The following is a 15,787-nucleotide window of genomic DNA, read 5'->3' as shown; positions in this document are numbered from 1 at the left end:
GTCAACGTCCGCCGCTCTGCGGCGGCGGCGGCAGAGTCAACATCCGGCGACGCAGAGATGCGCACGTTTCGGCGCTCGGAAGAAGGACGCCGCGATCGTGATTTCGGGACATGAGAGCGAGATGAATGTTGGCGACACGAGGACCTGAGGGCTTTGCGAGGAGCGCTCGGGACAAAACACTCATCCGCGAGGGCGATTGGAAAATCCTACGGCTCCGCATATTGTTTTCTTTCCAGCGTCGTCGCGTCCGGCCGTCATCGTCTTCGTCATCGTCATCGTCATCGTCGTCGTCGTCGATCAGCCGGACGGTCGCGCCGGTGCGCCGTGCGTTGCGCGTTCCTCGCGAGTGTTGCTGTCGTTAACATCGAGAGAGAGAGAGAGAGAATCGTCGGCGGTGCATAAATCCAGTCGCAGGGCGTCGCAGGGCGTGCATTCCCTATTTACGCGCGGACGACTCCGGAGGAGACGGTAAAGAGGAGCCGCCGCTTTTCACCCCGCCTACGATCCGCCCGGCGGGATCACCGTGTCCTAATCCCTGGCTAACGTCGCACCGAGGGAAGAAATCGTCGGGATTCATCCGAAACGGCGGGCCGGTCCTTCCCCGCCCTCCACTCTCCTACCTCCCTCCACCGACGACCCGGCGAAGCTGAGCTTGTCGCGCGAGACGACAGCAAACACGGCGCGGACATATCGGGCACGAGGTACATCGCCAAGCATCGCAGCCTCCTCGCGCGATCAACTCTTTGCCGAATCAGAAAAGAGAGAGAGAGGATTAGGAGAGAGATAAAAGGTAGCATTGTTATCCTAAAAGGGACGGATACCTATAGAGGAGAGGGAGAACTCGTAGACGACGAACGTACGTCGTCCCCGAGCTCCCGACGCTTGTGTTGAGCCGGAATCTCGTCTCTCCTGCGAGCGTGAAGAGAGAGAGAGAGAGAGAGAGAGAGAGAGAGAGAGAGAGAGAGAGAGAGAGAGAGAGAGAGAACGAACGCGGTATTCGATCCGAAAGAGAGAGAGAGAGAGAGAGAAACAAATTCGCGTGCTCGCCCGCATCGGAGAGAAATCAATTTTGGGCGCGTTGAACCCCGGCTCGCGCGCTACAGGAAGACAACAAACGGGATGATCCTGAAGAAAACTTCTCCCTCTTTCGGATCGTCTTCTCGCTTACGTCTCTCTCGTCCGGACCGAGTATTTCGCACATCGTGAACGCAAGCCCTTGCTCCAAGACGACGCGATGCTTCTCGACCGGGCTTGTCGCTTTATGTTCCACGACGCCGTTTAAAAATATACAACGCATACAGATCTTTGTGTAACGAGAAATATTTATTTGGCGGTGATCAAGTACGCGAATGTTTATGTTTCCGCGGGGTAAAGAGCGAGAGGGAGTGAAATCGTGTTTGTCGATTGAAATTCTTTGTTTTACGATACTACCTTGTCAGCGCGAGACAATCATTTTTCCTCGGTTCTTTCTCGGATTACATAGTGCATTTATTCATGTTTTGTATCGCATTTTTCTGATTTTTCAGCGCTTCACGTTATTAAAATTGTTAACCATGGTTTCACCTGCAAAACAATGAGATTTGTCTGTTCACTGTTTGCTTTGTCATGTGATGCAGATTTACATAAGTGTGAAGCATATTTTACCAATATAGTTTCACTTATTGCTTTTTTTCTTTTGTTTTACGCATCATAGGGACATAGAGACATTAATTGCCAAAATGCATAATTAATTCTTTTATAAAAATATTTTATAAAGTTCAAGTAAAAAGGAGCAAAATAAAAACAATATGTATATATTCAATGTATTTCTATTATTATGCATGAAAGTTATTTGGAATTTATGATATACATATATTTGGCCTCTTTTTCCCTTCTTATCATTAAATTAATTAAGCAGAATTTTATGTATAAATTATAATTTACATATATTTTTCTTTTCACTACAGAATCATGTCGTCAGGAGCAGGATCCAGTGGAACTGGTCGAGGACGTGGTTCCTCCTTGGCAGACAATAAACCAGAAAATAAAGAAGCTAAGCCAAATCCAAAGATGTCAAAAGCTTTAGGAACTTCCGCTAAAAGGTGCAACATATTTTTGTCTCGCACAATGTAGTAGCTACATAGTTAATGTTATAGTAATTTGTAGCTACTAAACGTATTTAATACAAAAACGTATTTTTGTCAGGATACAAAAAGAATTGGCAGAAATCACATTAGATCCACCTCCCAATTGCAGGTATTACTATTATTATTGTTAATTATGTGTAGCGAAATAAAACTTTAAAACTACACTTGAAATGTTTGTACTTTATAAGAATAATATACAGTAAAATAATTAAAATAAATTTTATTTTACAGTGCAGGACCAAAAGGCGATAATTTATACGAGTGGGTTTCTACCATATTAGGTCCTCCAGGTTCCGTTTATGAGGGTGGTGTGTTCTTTCTTGATATACATTTCTCACCAGAATATCCTTTTAAACCTCCTAAGGTAAATTGACAGTTTTATTAATTCTATATTGCGTATGACACAAATGTTATATCACTTATATAAAATTATATAATGAGCAATGAAAAGAGGATTAATAAAAGTTAAAAATGTCATTTAAAATACTGATTTTTATAAAGTTTTAAAATATTTGTATATTACAGTATAATGATAAAATATATCAATATTTTTTTGTTATAATAACAATTGATTATCTCTTTAAGAACAAACCTAGAGTATAAATATAGAGTATAATATTGCTCTTGTAATTTTTTTTACTTTAAAATTCTATTACTTATAAAATTCACAATCTTAAATTATTTTATTTATTCTAATGTACACTATATAATACTGTACATTATTATTATTATTATATACATACTGTTACAAACAAAAATGTGCTTTCCTATAGGTTACATTCCGAACACGCATCTACCACTGCAATATCAATAGTCAAGGAGTTATCTGCTTGGATATATTAAAGGACAATTGGTCTCCTGCACTGACAATTTCAAAGGTCTTACTGTCGATATGTTCCCTCTTAACAGACTGCAATCCAGGTGAGTATTGTAATAAGTTATCTAATGATTCATTCACAAATTCAATGTACGATGTGTACATTACAAACAATGAATATATTTATGACTTGTTTGTTTTCAAGATTATATTTTATAGATATTGCGCGCGCATATTTTCCTCTATATAATTATTATATAGATTTTTCGTGTAATTTTGTTTTACAGCTGATCCATTGGTGGGTAGTATAGCCACACAATACCTACAAAATAGAGAAGAACATGATCGCATAGCACGGCTTTGGACTAAGCGCTATGCCACATGAGCATGTTCTTAATTCATATTAAACTCCTATTAGTCTCATGCCAATCATGATTTATGATCGCTACTGCTCTCATACAACTTGTCTCATATGTAGCTCGTATACATCTTTATCTATGATCATGTTGGTCAGAAAACACAGTGAGCAAAGGCCGTTTGAGATCAGCTCAAACATGATTGTGATGTGCTTTTATGTTCAGTATGTAATGTGCCTAAGACGAATGAATGTGCGTGCAAGTGTGTTTAAACAGTGTGTTAGGGCATAACGAGACAGGAGTTTTTCACTTAAAAGTTACAATGAGATAGTATTTAAATGGATTGTATTGTGTATCAACAATACTACCCACAATGCTGCTAATGTTTTTAGAATAGGAGATAACATGAACAATATTAATAATCTAAAGTGTAAGTAATTAAGTATATAGATGATATAAGATATCAATTAGAGGGCCATTTTTTCCATAATTAAATTCATATTTTTATATTGAATTATTCAATTTAAATTATTGCGTTTATACAATATCTTACTTTAACTCAAAGTATAAACTAGTAACGTATATAATTTTGCCGTACAAACTACTACTGGCATATACAACTTTGTGTTCATAATGTTACAACAATGTGCAACAATGTTCTGCATGAAGCAGACGCAAATACTTACGCTATTAGATATAATTCGATTGTCTGGGCCCATCCGTAAGAATGTAATTGTAAATAAATTTACTATATACTTATATGCTGATATCTTCAAAAAGCTTGTAATTCTGACCTGAATTTATATTCTGTTTCTGTACATGTGTCTGTATAAATTGAAATTCTTGTTGGTGATTGCACCAATCACCCTCGTTTATTAATTCTGAATGTTTCTTAATTAGCGATTTCTTATCATCTTCTAAAAAGTATAACTTTAATTATATAGATAGAGAAAAAGAGAAAATTTACACACGCCCGACTGGCGCTAACCGATGTTGATGCAATTTGCGTGTTAAACTTTTGTCTTAGACTTTTCGTATTATTTAATTGTGTTTTAAAGAATATTTACACACATATCAATTTTATCGCATATTCAAAACATCTAAAAGTCGGAGCGTATTAAGTACTTTCATTGTCTCTAAAATGTCAGATATATATGAACTGAGTGCGTCTTAAATAATTTCTTATAGTTTTTTATATTATATGAGAATTTCACAAACGCAAGGTGATTAAAGTCACTTTGTACATATCTATTCTAAAATATAAATAATTGCTTAAAAAATTGGATAAGTAAGTGTAATTATATAGTTTATATAAAGAAGACGAAGCAAAGAGAGGGGAGTTTACTTGACAAGTACTGATAATGTACAGTTAATTATATAAAGTAAACGCGCTTTGCAATCCTTTTCATCACGAAACTTTCAAGGAATGTAAATATCGCGTGTGCGGAATATGCGATTTTCGCGTAAGTTCCTATATTAAAATTAAATATTCTTTGATTTTAATTTAGTCGGAAATCCTCGGCAACTTTATGTTATATTTTATAAGCTAGTATATGATGTGTGCAGTTTCAACGCTATATGAATTAATTAAAGTGGGTGAGATAGGTCAATCCTGCTAAGGGTTTGTAAATATAGATTATTATATATAAAATAGTACATGTACATGCCCACACGTGCATTTGTGAAAAATTACCGAAATACTAACAAAACATAATAGATCTCGTTATTTCTAAATGTCATATATACATTAAATATAGTCACATATAAAATGAGAACACGCTATAGCTATATCTGAATCTGATTTGAAAATCATAGAATATATTAAATTTTCTTGTAAAAAAAAAAAAAAGGCAAATATAGGAAGGAAAACGCCATTTATTTACGCGATTTCGATGATCTAAAATTTTTAAAATTTGCACTATGAAAGAGAGCAATTGATCTATAACGCTCTATTCATGTGTATAAAGAGCATTAAATAAAAAAAGAACAAGTGTAAGAGAATCAGTCTTATATATATTGATAAATAATGATCTTTTAACTATAACGAACGAAATACAATTTATTATACGCTGACTGAGTAGTTATTATTATCTCACCTATCCTTTTTTTTTTTTTTTTTTTTCCTTTATAAATATTTCAGTCTCAATTGTATAAATTCTATAAGGTCTGTGTTTAGACATATCAAATTTGTAGAAAGGTTCATAAGAAATGGGGAAAAGGATCTTAATTAAAAGTACTGCAAATAGTGTCATTAAATTTATTAGTATACATAAAAGCTAGATGAATATGTGCTAAGGACATGTTGGCTCCTATAAAATACCGTAAATTAGTTTTATTGTAATAACAAAATTACGTTTGTATTACGTATTACTTTAACGACATTGTGACTAATAATTTACGTTCATAGTAAAAATAACATAAGCAGCCAAAATATAAAATTTAGTACAAAGTCATTTGTGTATTGTGTACGTGTGTGTGTGTATATATATATGTATATATAATATGTATATATTTATATGTAAAATACCAATGTTAGTTAATACTGATTACAATAATCTTCATCAGTCTTTTGCGTTGCCTGGTAATTAATACAGAGTGTCTAAAATTTTTAATAAAACCTCTGATACAAACAGATGATTTTATACAATCAAAAGGAGCAAACTTTGGATAAGTGCTAATTTCGAGGCTGTATTGCGCATAGTTTTTAGATAATATCATTGAAATGCTTTCTAATCTCTATTAACTTATAACATAAACGTTACTATATGTTAGGCACACTTTAATATCTCATAGCTATTATTTCTATATGTTTCTGCAACTATATATGATTATCCTACGGACGTTCATATTTATTTCTGAGATCTTGTGCATTTGCCATCGTGTATGTGTGCGAGTGTGTATGTGTGCCAATGGTAAATTTAAATTATCTCAACATTATTGTAAAATAGAGTAAATATATCAATACACTCTGTTCTTATACATATATAAATTCTTTGTGATAATTATGTTCTTAATCTTTTTAGACATATATATATAATGTTCGATATATGTCCAAAGGAATGTTAAAATTTTTTATGCATTGTATACACAAGACTACAGAAACTTACATAACTCAATTTGAATTGTGGTACTTGAATTCGTGAAATCGACAAGACGCAGTGAAATTTCTAAATTTTTTCTCATTTGTTGTATATATATATAAATATCTAAAAAAAATATACATTTTTCTATGTAGTTAAACACACAAAATATTATTTGATGGCACCCAATTAGCTTCAATTTTAATAAATTATATTTTAAGAAATGCTTTTCTTTCAAATGGAAGCAAGTGAAGAAATATTAATGCATTATATAATAGCTTTATTTTCACATTTAATTCCTTTTCCAATATCGAAAGCTCTTTTAATATTGGGAAAAAGAATTCTATTAGTACATAGAGTTTAAGAAAGTCTTTTCGTAATTCTGACGTATCACATAATAGTTCTCGACTCGTTATTTCTTTTTCGAAATAACTTGTTTCTGAATAAAAATAATCTTGATCTTTTTGGTTTGGTCCCAAATATGAATGAACTTAGCATTAAATATGCACAAATATATTTCTGGCAATAGACTGTCAAGAGTATACAATATAATTAAGTAAAAGAAAATCAATATCAGAGTTCACTGACATTGCAAGCTAAATTATTGACAGGATAAAGCTAGAGCTAGAGCTTCCATTCAATATTTCATTTAAATCGAGCTAGGTATCAAGGTACTAATTTTGTTACATCATTGGTACATAATGTACAGAATTTTTGTGTACATCCGATATCATATAATGATACTATATATATGTATGTATGTATATATATATTTATATTTCACGGGGCACCGTCGATTACGAATAAGAGTACTCTACTTCTTCTGTTTTTGTTCGCAGAACACAGAAAATCATTATATAAACTTATATCAAGATTACTACAACATCGTATATATTATAAGTATTAGAGACTGTATCTTTTTTTTTTTTTGTCGATGAGGAGGCGTGAAAAACAAATCCAAAGACTTGCGCGCATATACTCAATATAATGTACGCTATTTTATGGGAGTATTAAATTATCAGAACACAACAATTTGTTTGCAATTAATTGCTACATAATTTGTCTCTATTCTGCACTCTGAGGAAGATTATGCAGAAATAGAGCTCATGATCTTTTTTTCGCTTTTTTTTTAAATTAAGTCTGACAAAAAATTAAGAGGAATGATGGCTACATTGAAATGTTCTATCTCCTATAATGATACAAATCGTATATAATGCGCAAAAGATTACAAACTTCATGTATAAACATATCACATGAAAAAATAGATCTGTCAGATATTTTATCATGGCACATCATTTTAACAGGCACCTCGTCATACATGTGCCAAAAATTGATCAACGTTCTATTGATATAATCTCTGTGAACGGGATCGTATATATTTTCGACTAGTTTTCTTTTTTTTTCTTCTCTTTTCGTTGCTTCTTATATGGTATGTGATGTATAATTTTTTGGCAGATATTGGCAGTAATTTGATATTAAATTTAATAGAAAAATGTTAATATTCAAAGTGTAGCACTTTTCCTTTTTTCATAAGAAGCAAGCAAAAGTAGAGATGCCAATTTGCATTCTCTTTACAAAAGTATATATATATGTAATTTCACGTGCATTACATACTGAAGCATCGTTAACTTATCACTGTACACTAAATACTTGTGACATCATTCCTCTTTGGATATATATATATTTATTTGTAAGCACAATAAGAATGATTACGGTTGTAATGAATCTACAAGTATTTTTCAACCAATGTATGATGAACAATATTATGAAAAATGCCTCCTAATTGATGGCAGATCAGTGTGCTGTGGTTTCGCTGCAAGTAAAAATATTACATCACTAGGCATAAACATAAAATATTTGAAAAACATTTAGTGTTACGGCATATTAAGCGATATATAGTATAATGTAATAATAATATATTTATATAATATAAAAAACGAAAAATAAAAAATAATTTGAGTTTTCATGTAATATTATTAAAATCTATAAACTTTAATAACAAGCTTTTATTGCCAACATTGGCTTGAGAAACGACACTTTAGATTATCTATGATAATCAAATTGAAACAATTTTATTGCTGTTTGACTGAGTATATAAGTGAATTTGTGTTGAAATAATTTCATTATGAATTTATTACGCTTTGTTATAATTTATATAACATGAACAACTATTACTTTTTTGTCTATTTCTATACACTTATACATCTCATAAGACATTTTTCATGATTATAACACTATGTAAACTTTACTTTGTGATAAACAACAAAACATGTCAAGATATATAATATTTCTTGTATTGATTCTTTGTATTGATTCGTAGCATGTGTAGTTATGTGCAATTGCAAACTGAGGCTAATACTTTCCTTTACTTCCTTCAATTTGTTAAATACGGAAGTTTTTCATAAATCTAGAGAGTACTGTTTAGCCACAAATTAAAAGTAAAAAAAAGGAACCACTATATTGCGCAATGACACATGTTACTTCCAATCACAGTTTCTTTGCACATTTCATATTTTCACAAGTATAGAATTCTTTTTAACTGGTTGAGTATAATTTTCTTAAAATGAATTATATAACATGCAATATATAAAAGAAAATGCCCTTCATCATACACCATTAGGTTAATGCTGAGAAAGTATCCATGTACCTTAGTACTTTATTTTACATCTTAAAATATCAAATTAGTTGGCTTTTTTCAATATTTTGTAAATTTTATTTGTCAAAAAGGACAATTTTTTTTTAATTTAATAATTTTCTTAATATTGAATAGAGCCTATTAAAAATGAATATATATTATAATGATAGTAAATATAGCAACAAGTTTACACATGTTTATTATCAAAATAGCAGTGATATTTACTATCTGCATCATACTATATTAAGTGCAGCATTTATGCTTTCATGGAAATATACACAAATATGCTCTAATAAGAGCATATATAATATCGATTCAAAAGCAGAATAAAGTCTTAAGATATATGGATACTCTTAAAACTTGAAAATAGTATTGCTTAGTATTATAGCAGAGCCTCGACAACAGTATCAATATACCACTGCATCATGCGCGAAATATTATAAAGCAAAAAATACATAGGAACGATAAAGATACACTTTTACTAATAAGCTGAACAATAACTCACATGAAGCAGACATTAAATAAAAAGAAGCTTTTAAATACATTTTGTAGTGATTTATATAATATTATCGATATTACGGTTTTCGTGGCTCAACTATAACAGTATCACAATGACACTGAACGAATTAGATATACATTTATAAAAAAAATGTAGTATATCTCTTCGAGAGTAACAAATAATCCGTTATCATTAATATACAAAGTTGTTTTCGACAGCTTATTGTAAAAACATACAAAACATACGTGTGTAATGTTTTACGCCTGATAGATAAGGCAAGGCCCAAATACCAAAATAGCAGTGAGATTCTTTGGAAATCTTTAAATCGATTTGCCTATCACGCACTTTTTAATGAAAAGTAATTACAAACTGCTTCTTTGCAATGTGTTAAGAATAGAAGCGAAAAAGAAAGAAAATATTTTATGTATAATTGTGCATGGTTAAATGGTAACAAAACAAGGGAAAAAAATAGTGACAGCTTGTGTAATAGACCAGGTTTTATACAAGTGCATTTTAGGCTTGCAATGAAAATTTGTGTCTATCAGCTTACACAGTCTCATACTCGCGACGAATTGAGCGAGCCAGACAGCACGCAAAGATTACTCCAATCAACTGAAAAAAGCAGAAATTATTTTTTTTTTAGCAATTAAGCTTTACTCATTATTATTATTATTTAAGCTTTACTCATTATTATTAATTAACCTTTACTCATTATTATTACATGTGCATATGGAAATACTATTATGTATCTAGCATATTGACAATAATGTAATAAATATCTAAATCTGTTTCTTTTATGAATGCGAATATAAATGTCTGATTATAATTAAATTACACAATTATTCTTCTAATATGATTTACGATTAAATAGTTTGATTTAGAACTTACTTGTATGAGGGCTATGCCTATGCCCACTCCACCCAGGATCATAGCGTTATTTTCTATAGCAGATTGCAGTTTTATCATGCAACCGTCACCATGAACGTGAATCGAATTTACATCGCATTTGCTCTGAGAAGGAACTTCCTTGCAGCAAGAGTCGGGAACGTTATTGTCTATGAAACCAATATGGGGCCAATCTGCAGGACCATTCATGCCGCAGCATTGTAACTGGAATCATATTGTTTTCACAATTATTACGAGTTTTAAATAATGCTAATTAACAAAAGTAGTATTATATAAAATTTCTAGCAAGAATTGCATTGATACTAATCATAATGCCATTTCTTACAGCAATGATAAAAGAGTTAGATGTAAGATTGTATAATATTTATAGATAACAAATTATTTAATGAACTCACATCGTGTTGCATGATGTCCCATGAACGACGAATATCATCATTAATTTTGTACTGTCGCATAGTACCATTCAGACGGTTTTCTAACATGTTAGCAACTTCTCCTCTCATCATGTAACCTGTGATTCCAGCTCCCAATTCCAGAGCGAATATCAATAGCAGCAAAACTGAGAACTGCAGAAAATTAAAATTATTAAACAGATATAGATGGAATTTATATCTTAGCAAATTCTTTTATATATATAAAATGTGTGAGCTTTTTTAAATTATTTTTCTTTAAATTTAATTATATCTCTTTGTGTATAAAGATTAGTCATTACATATAAATTTACATATATAAATTATTATAAAAAATGTTGAAAAGAAATATGTCTGCAATTTAAATGGATACTTTTTCAACTTTAAAAATTATTAAAAATTTAAATATTTCAATAAAGACTTTTATAATTAAGATTTGTATACTTTTTTATAAATCAATTTTGAATCTTGTAATAGAAAAGCATCGAATTAATTTATAAAGAATTTAATAGATATAAGTGAAATCTGTATGTGACTAATAGGACAAGTGAATTTTTAATAGCGTTTTTAAACTCATACCGTAATTATCATGCAATGATTTTCCTTCACGGCGCCGCAGCATCCAAAGAATGACACAAGGAAGACTATGATACCGACTATTATCATTAAGACTGGTGCTGCAAAGAACCAACTATCCACAAAGTTGCTGTACCCATTGTAAACAACCAGAATCACCGCACCCACCGAAATAAATACGATACCGGTGATCTGAAATAATACAAAAAAAATATTCAATATATGTTTTATCTTATATATACTAAATAACGATGTAAAAATACAATAACATTATGGTATTGCATTACATTACTTTTTTCTCTAACATGTTATATAGTAGTAAGTAACTTTAGTTTACTTTCACCATTATATGCGCTACTGAAGTGAAATCTTTCATTAGAATCATTATTAAACATGTAATTTATGTGAAAAACTTTATGTAATATAATATTTAAGAAATAAATATCAACCATAAATGTATTATTAATGAAAGAGAGCTATTGTGTAGTCATCATACTTGAAATTGTCTATCTCTAAAAAAACTCAAGACAGCTTCTCTTGTTTAAAGATATATTTCTTAGTGTGTATGTTGTAATCGATACTTTGAGACTTTGAGTAATTAGGTCAGACATTTAATACTTTTCTACTGAGATGAATTTGATTTTTAGTGGAAAACGTGATCGCGTAAGAGTCACATTTACAAATAAGGAAGTAGAACTTTCATAATTACGCCAAATAAGTATAACTTTCAACGAGACAATGTTGAAAGTTATACTTATTTGGCGTAATTATGATTAAGTTCTTGTTGGATTACGAGAGCGATGACTTCGATCGAGATCAGAGTAGATGAAATTCATTTCTGTATAAAAACTTACGAGGATAAAAAGTTTAAATTATGTATACATATATGCAAGATTTTTTATTATAAAAAAAGTCGACTACGCAGATTGAATCAATGTGGTTCACTAAAACTAAAGTTACTGTAACATGTCAGCAGAGTTAAGTTGGAGTTAACTTTTTATCTACATATACATAATATACAAAATAAAATTGTAATATTATATATTGTACAAGAAAAGTGAATTGCTCAAGGCAACTCATTAAATTCGATTATTCCAAACTATTGGCGCATATATAAATGTATGATGCGTATAAATAATTTTTCTAAAACCTTCGCGAGCGTATGTGCAACTTGACCGCTAAGTTTCGTATTTATATGTATATATCATCGTCGCCGGAAGGTCGTCGGTTTTATCAAAGCCGCGACCATCGGAATTGGTTGGCGTCCTGTCGGCTGGATGGATCTGGCTAAATAAAGACATCCAGGCACGAGCGCGATCGCCGACATTCTATGGTCGGAGGGGAAAAAAAGGCGCGACTGCGACATCGTTTGTAGGTTGTAGGCAAGCTGCGCCGCCCGGTCGAGAGAGTATAGACCTCTCCGAGAACCTTTGCGAGAGCCTATGATTTTACCTCTACGTGTCTCACCTACGGCTTACCTACGTTTTACGCGTCTCGAGGCTACGCGAAACCGAATCCGACCGGTCGATTCGCCCTCGAGCGAAGCCTAGATAGCCCCCGACTCAAAGAGCTCGCGCGTACAGGTGACTTTATTAGACGAACTTTAACTATGGATTCATATTTGAAAAGTTTCAGCGCAACGAGGACGCGCGGCGGCCACGATGACGATGACGATCTATATCGGACGTCCCAGAAAACAAAGAGTAGAGCAGAGCGTTTTGCTTCTTGTAGAAAATTTACCGTCTACCCCTGTTCTTCAACATGGTTGAAAATGTAGCAAGCTCTTCGTAAAGTTAATCCTCGAAAACGCGAATGAAGCGGAACACTATTATAGTCGTTCAATTTATTTACTTAGGATTTTAATCGACGGCTCGATTATTAAAACGTCAAGTGTTGAAATTCGATTTAATTGAAAGAAGCTATTTTCTTTGGCACTTTCATTAAAAGACGACCAAGACTTGAAGCTTTGGAAAGACATTAGGAAGATTGTAAATTTTGCGAGAAAAAATTATACGCCGAATTCGTACGTTTTCTGATACGTCTTGTAATAAATACGATCGCAACGCTAGACGAATCATTAAACGTGCAATAAAGGACGCGCGACAGAGATACGCCCGTCCCATCCCGTCATCCTTTGCGGGCTTGTTTTTCTATCCTAGATCCTTCCGCAACCGTCTGTCCGGCGACCATGTTTTATGCGTGCGAAACTTTTGCGTGACAAACATAATATATAGTTTTATTATCGATAATTTTTTAAATAAATTCTTCCGCCAATATGAATTAACACCATTCTCTTGTTATATTACAGATGAAAGTCTCGTGTCAAATTCGAGTCAGTTCTTTGTCAAATCTGTGATCGAGATTCCTAATATCTCCTAATTAAATATTCGTTTATTCTTTTTATTACAAGTTCATCGGTATATCGTGCTTACTATATATATTTCTTTTGGAATATATTCCTTTTTTTTGTCGGATAAATTGAATTAATTAAATTGTATCGTACCCGGAGAATTTCGGAAATCGCGAACGTTTGACACGAGCTTTTAATGTAATACGATTTTTTAATATATTTTTCACAGGTTTTAATGGTGTCGGTTATGTTGGACGGGCGAACTCTAGATTACGTTAAACGTTGAAGGTATCGATCGCCTTCATCCATAATACTTACACCGAGCTTCAGGAACATAAGCACAGTACAAAGTTTCCCTCGAGCTGATACCCTCGTACCAGTATCATTTATTCAGAAACTCTGTACAGTTTCGGTCACGCCATATATACAATATCGATTAAATTATTACTTATCATTACGGATTATCGGCATTAGATGGAATATAAATCAATAAATTAACAGATAAATTTCTATTTTTCTTTTTTAATTCAAAATACGTGAAAATAATAGGATCTTGAGAGGATTATCTCTTTGTATTATATTACGTATTATATTACGTATATCGCAAATGCATCGTGTATCTAATATGCAACACGCCCAAGATTTCGCCATACGTCAATATTATCGGAAAATTTTATTACCGGAGGCGAAACGCATAGTACATTCGATTACAATCGCGACGATGAACACGAACATCTGTTATTCTGATATAATCAATAACATATGTCTAGAAATACGATATGCATTTATTTTTGATAACATACGACTCGCAGTAAAGAGAGATGATCACAAATATGGAATATTCCGAGTAAATAAATGAACCATTCGTTGAAATCTCATATAACAGAAGAAGAAAAAAGTATATAAATTTGCATTTTCATAATTTCTATACGAAACCAAGTGATGCATCGGTGTGTCGGTGCCGGATTTTGACGCCGAGATAAGCACCGAGGGATCAACGATCCCCAGATGCTGCTCCAGGCTTGACCGATATACATGCAACAAAAGCCCGCCCAACGCGACGCGACGACGAGACGCCGAGAATAGCGGCGAGAGAACAGAGAGAGAGAGTGAAGAACGCGACGTACATCTCGTCGTCGTCGGCGTTTCCCTCGTACATTTAACCGTTAATCGTACTCACCGCGAATATCAGGTTGAAGAGGAACAGCAGATATTTCACGCAAGTCATACCGCCGGACACCATTTTCGTCACTCTCACTGTACGCGAACTTGTTCTTCGGAGAAACACTGAATGCGACGTCTATTACGCTTTTTTTGCCGAGTATTACGCGGAAGCGGAACGCTGCCTCTCTCTTTCTCTTTCTCTACTACGTAATCGGCCTTCTCTCCTTTCACGATATCGTTCTACAACGGACCCGATGCTCGCGCGTCGACTGACCGCCGTCAAATGCGCCGGACGCCGTATTTTTGTTGTTGCGCGGTGTACGCTCGAGATGCGCGCGCATCCGCCCCGACCGACGACGATGTCGGCCAGGGCCGTGTCCCTGCTGAGAAAAAATAGGGCGACTTACACGTTCCATTGGGCGCGACCGGAAACATCGAGACAATCGTGAAAGGGGAGTGTTTACAATTTTGTTAGTCTTGTTTTATTTAATCGACTATTTATTAATTATATCGCGTGATGCATGTGATATATTTTTAATATATTTTTTGTAATTATTTTGTTAAGATAATTTATTATGGTGAAATGAAGCAAAATATGAATTTTATTAACAGCGGTGATCGATTTTTAGAGTCTTCAAATTTTAATAAATATAATAAAACAATTTTTAATTATATATATTTTGCAAAATTATAAAATAGGAGCAATATATAACAAACTGAGGATTTTAAACCATAGAAATCAATCCACATATATATATAGAATATCTTATTATATTAAATAACACATATTAGAGGGAAAAGGGGGATATGACGTATGCTAGAGATTTTTCTTTTTAAAAAATTTATAGTTTTTCGAGGGAACATTATT

The 15,787-nt window shown here is 33.0% G+C and overlaps 2 protein-coding genes across 4 annotated transcripts; one reads left to right on the top strand and one right to left on the bottom strand.

Annotated features, from left to right (window-relative positions):
- The first annotated feature begins 26 nt into the window (after positions 1–26).
- Ubc2 (ubiquitin conjugating enzyme 2) lies at positions 27–4,178 on the top strand. 3 transcript variants are annotated; one of them, XM_083047448.1, is made up of 6 exons: positions 27–790; positions 1,947–2,081; positions 2,185–2,235; positions 2,358–2,490; positions 2,900–3,047; positions 3,231–4,178. In XM_083047448.1, the coding sequence occupies exons 2-6, from the start codon at positions 1,951–1,953 to the stop codon at positions 3,326–3,328; spliced, it is 561 nt and encodes a 186-aa protein (XP_082903574.1). In that variant the 5' UTR covers positions 27–790; positions 1,947–1,950; the 3' UTR covers positions 3,329–4,178. The 3 variants fall into 3 exon arrangements, with proteins under 3 accessions (XP_082903574.1, XP_082903576.1, XP_082903575.1); XM_083047450.1 differs by lacking the exon at positions 27–790 and adding an exon at positions 820–1,309; XM_083047449.1 differs by lacking the exon at positions 27–790 and adding an exon at positions 820–1,341.
- Positions 4,179–7,141: 2,963 nt separating this feature from the next.
- Positions 7,142–15,216, bottom strand: LOC145941345 (CD63 antigen). Its single transcript, XM_083047444.1, has 6 exons — positions 14,936–15,216; positions 11,409–11,597; positions 10,815–10,985; positions 10,402–10,623; positions 10,064–10,125; positions 7,142–8,192 (listed from the first exon to the last, which is right to left on the bottom strand). Exons 1-6 carry the CDS (start codon positions 14,996–14,998, stop codon positions 8,174–8,176), a joined length of 726 nt encoding a protein of 241 aa, XP_082903570.1. The 5' UTR covers positions 14,999–15,216; the 3' UTR covers positions 7,142–8,173.
- Between the last annotated feature and the right edge of the window lie 571 nt (positions 15,217–15,787).

The sequence above is a fragment of the Prenolepis imparis genome, unplaced genomic scaffold, assembly GCF_030444845.1.
Source record: "Prenolepis imparis isolate NDT839.2.m4 unplaced genomic scaffold, iyPreImpa1.0 SCAF_10, whole genome shotgun sequence".
Lineage (NCBI taxonomy): Eukaryota > Metazoa > Arthropoda > Insecta > Hymenoptera > Formicidae > Prenolepis > Prenolepis imparis.
This window is presented reverse-complemented; position numbering and strand designations above follow the sequence as displayed.

Excerpts from the sequence above, each read along its gene's own strand:
- Ubc2 (XM_083047448.1), top strand. The coding sequence starts at position 1,951 with ATGTCGTCAGGAGCAGGATCCAGTGGAACTGGTCGAGGACGTGGTTCC. Across the intron at positions 2,082-2,184 it reads TTAGGAACTTCCGCTAAAAG|GATACAAAAAGAATTGGCAG; the intron begins GTGCAACATATT and ends TATTTTTGTCAG. Across the intron at positions 3,048-3,230 it reads CTTAACAGACTGCAATCCAG|CTGATCCATTGGTGGGTAGT; the intron begins GTGAGTATTGTA and ends TTTGTTTTACAG.
- LOC145941345 (XM_083047444.1), bottom strand. The coding sequence starts at position 14,998 with ATGGTGTCCGGCGGTATGACTTGCGTGAAATATCTGCTGTTCCTCTTC. Across the intron at positions 11,598-14,935 it reads TCTTCAACCTGATATTCGCG|ATCACCGGTATCGTATTTAT; the intron begins GTGAGTACGATT and ends GTATTATTTCAG. Across the intron at positions 10,126-10,401 it reads TAGGCATAGCCCTCATACAA|TTGATTGGAGTAATCTTTGC; the intron begins GTAAGTTCTAAA and ends TGCTTTTTTCAG.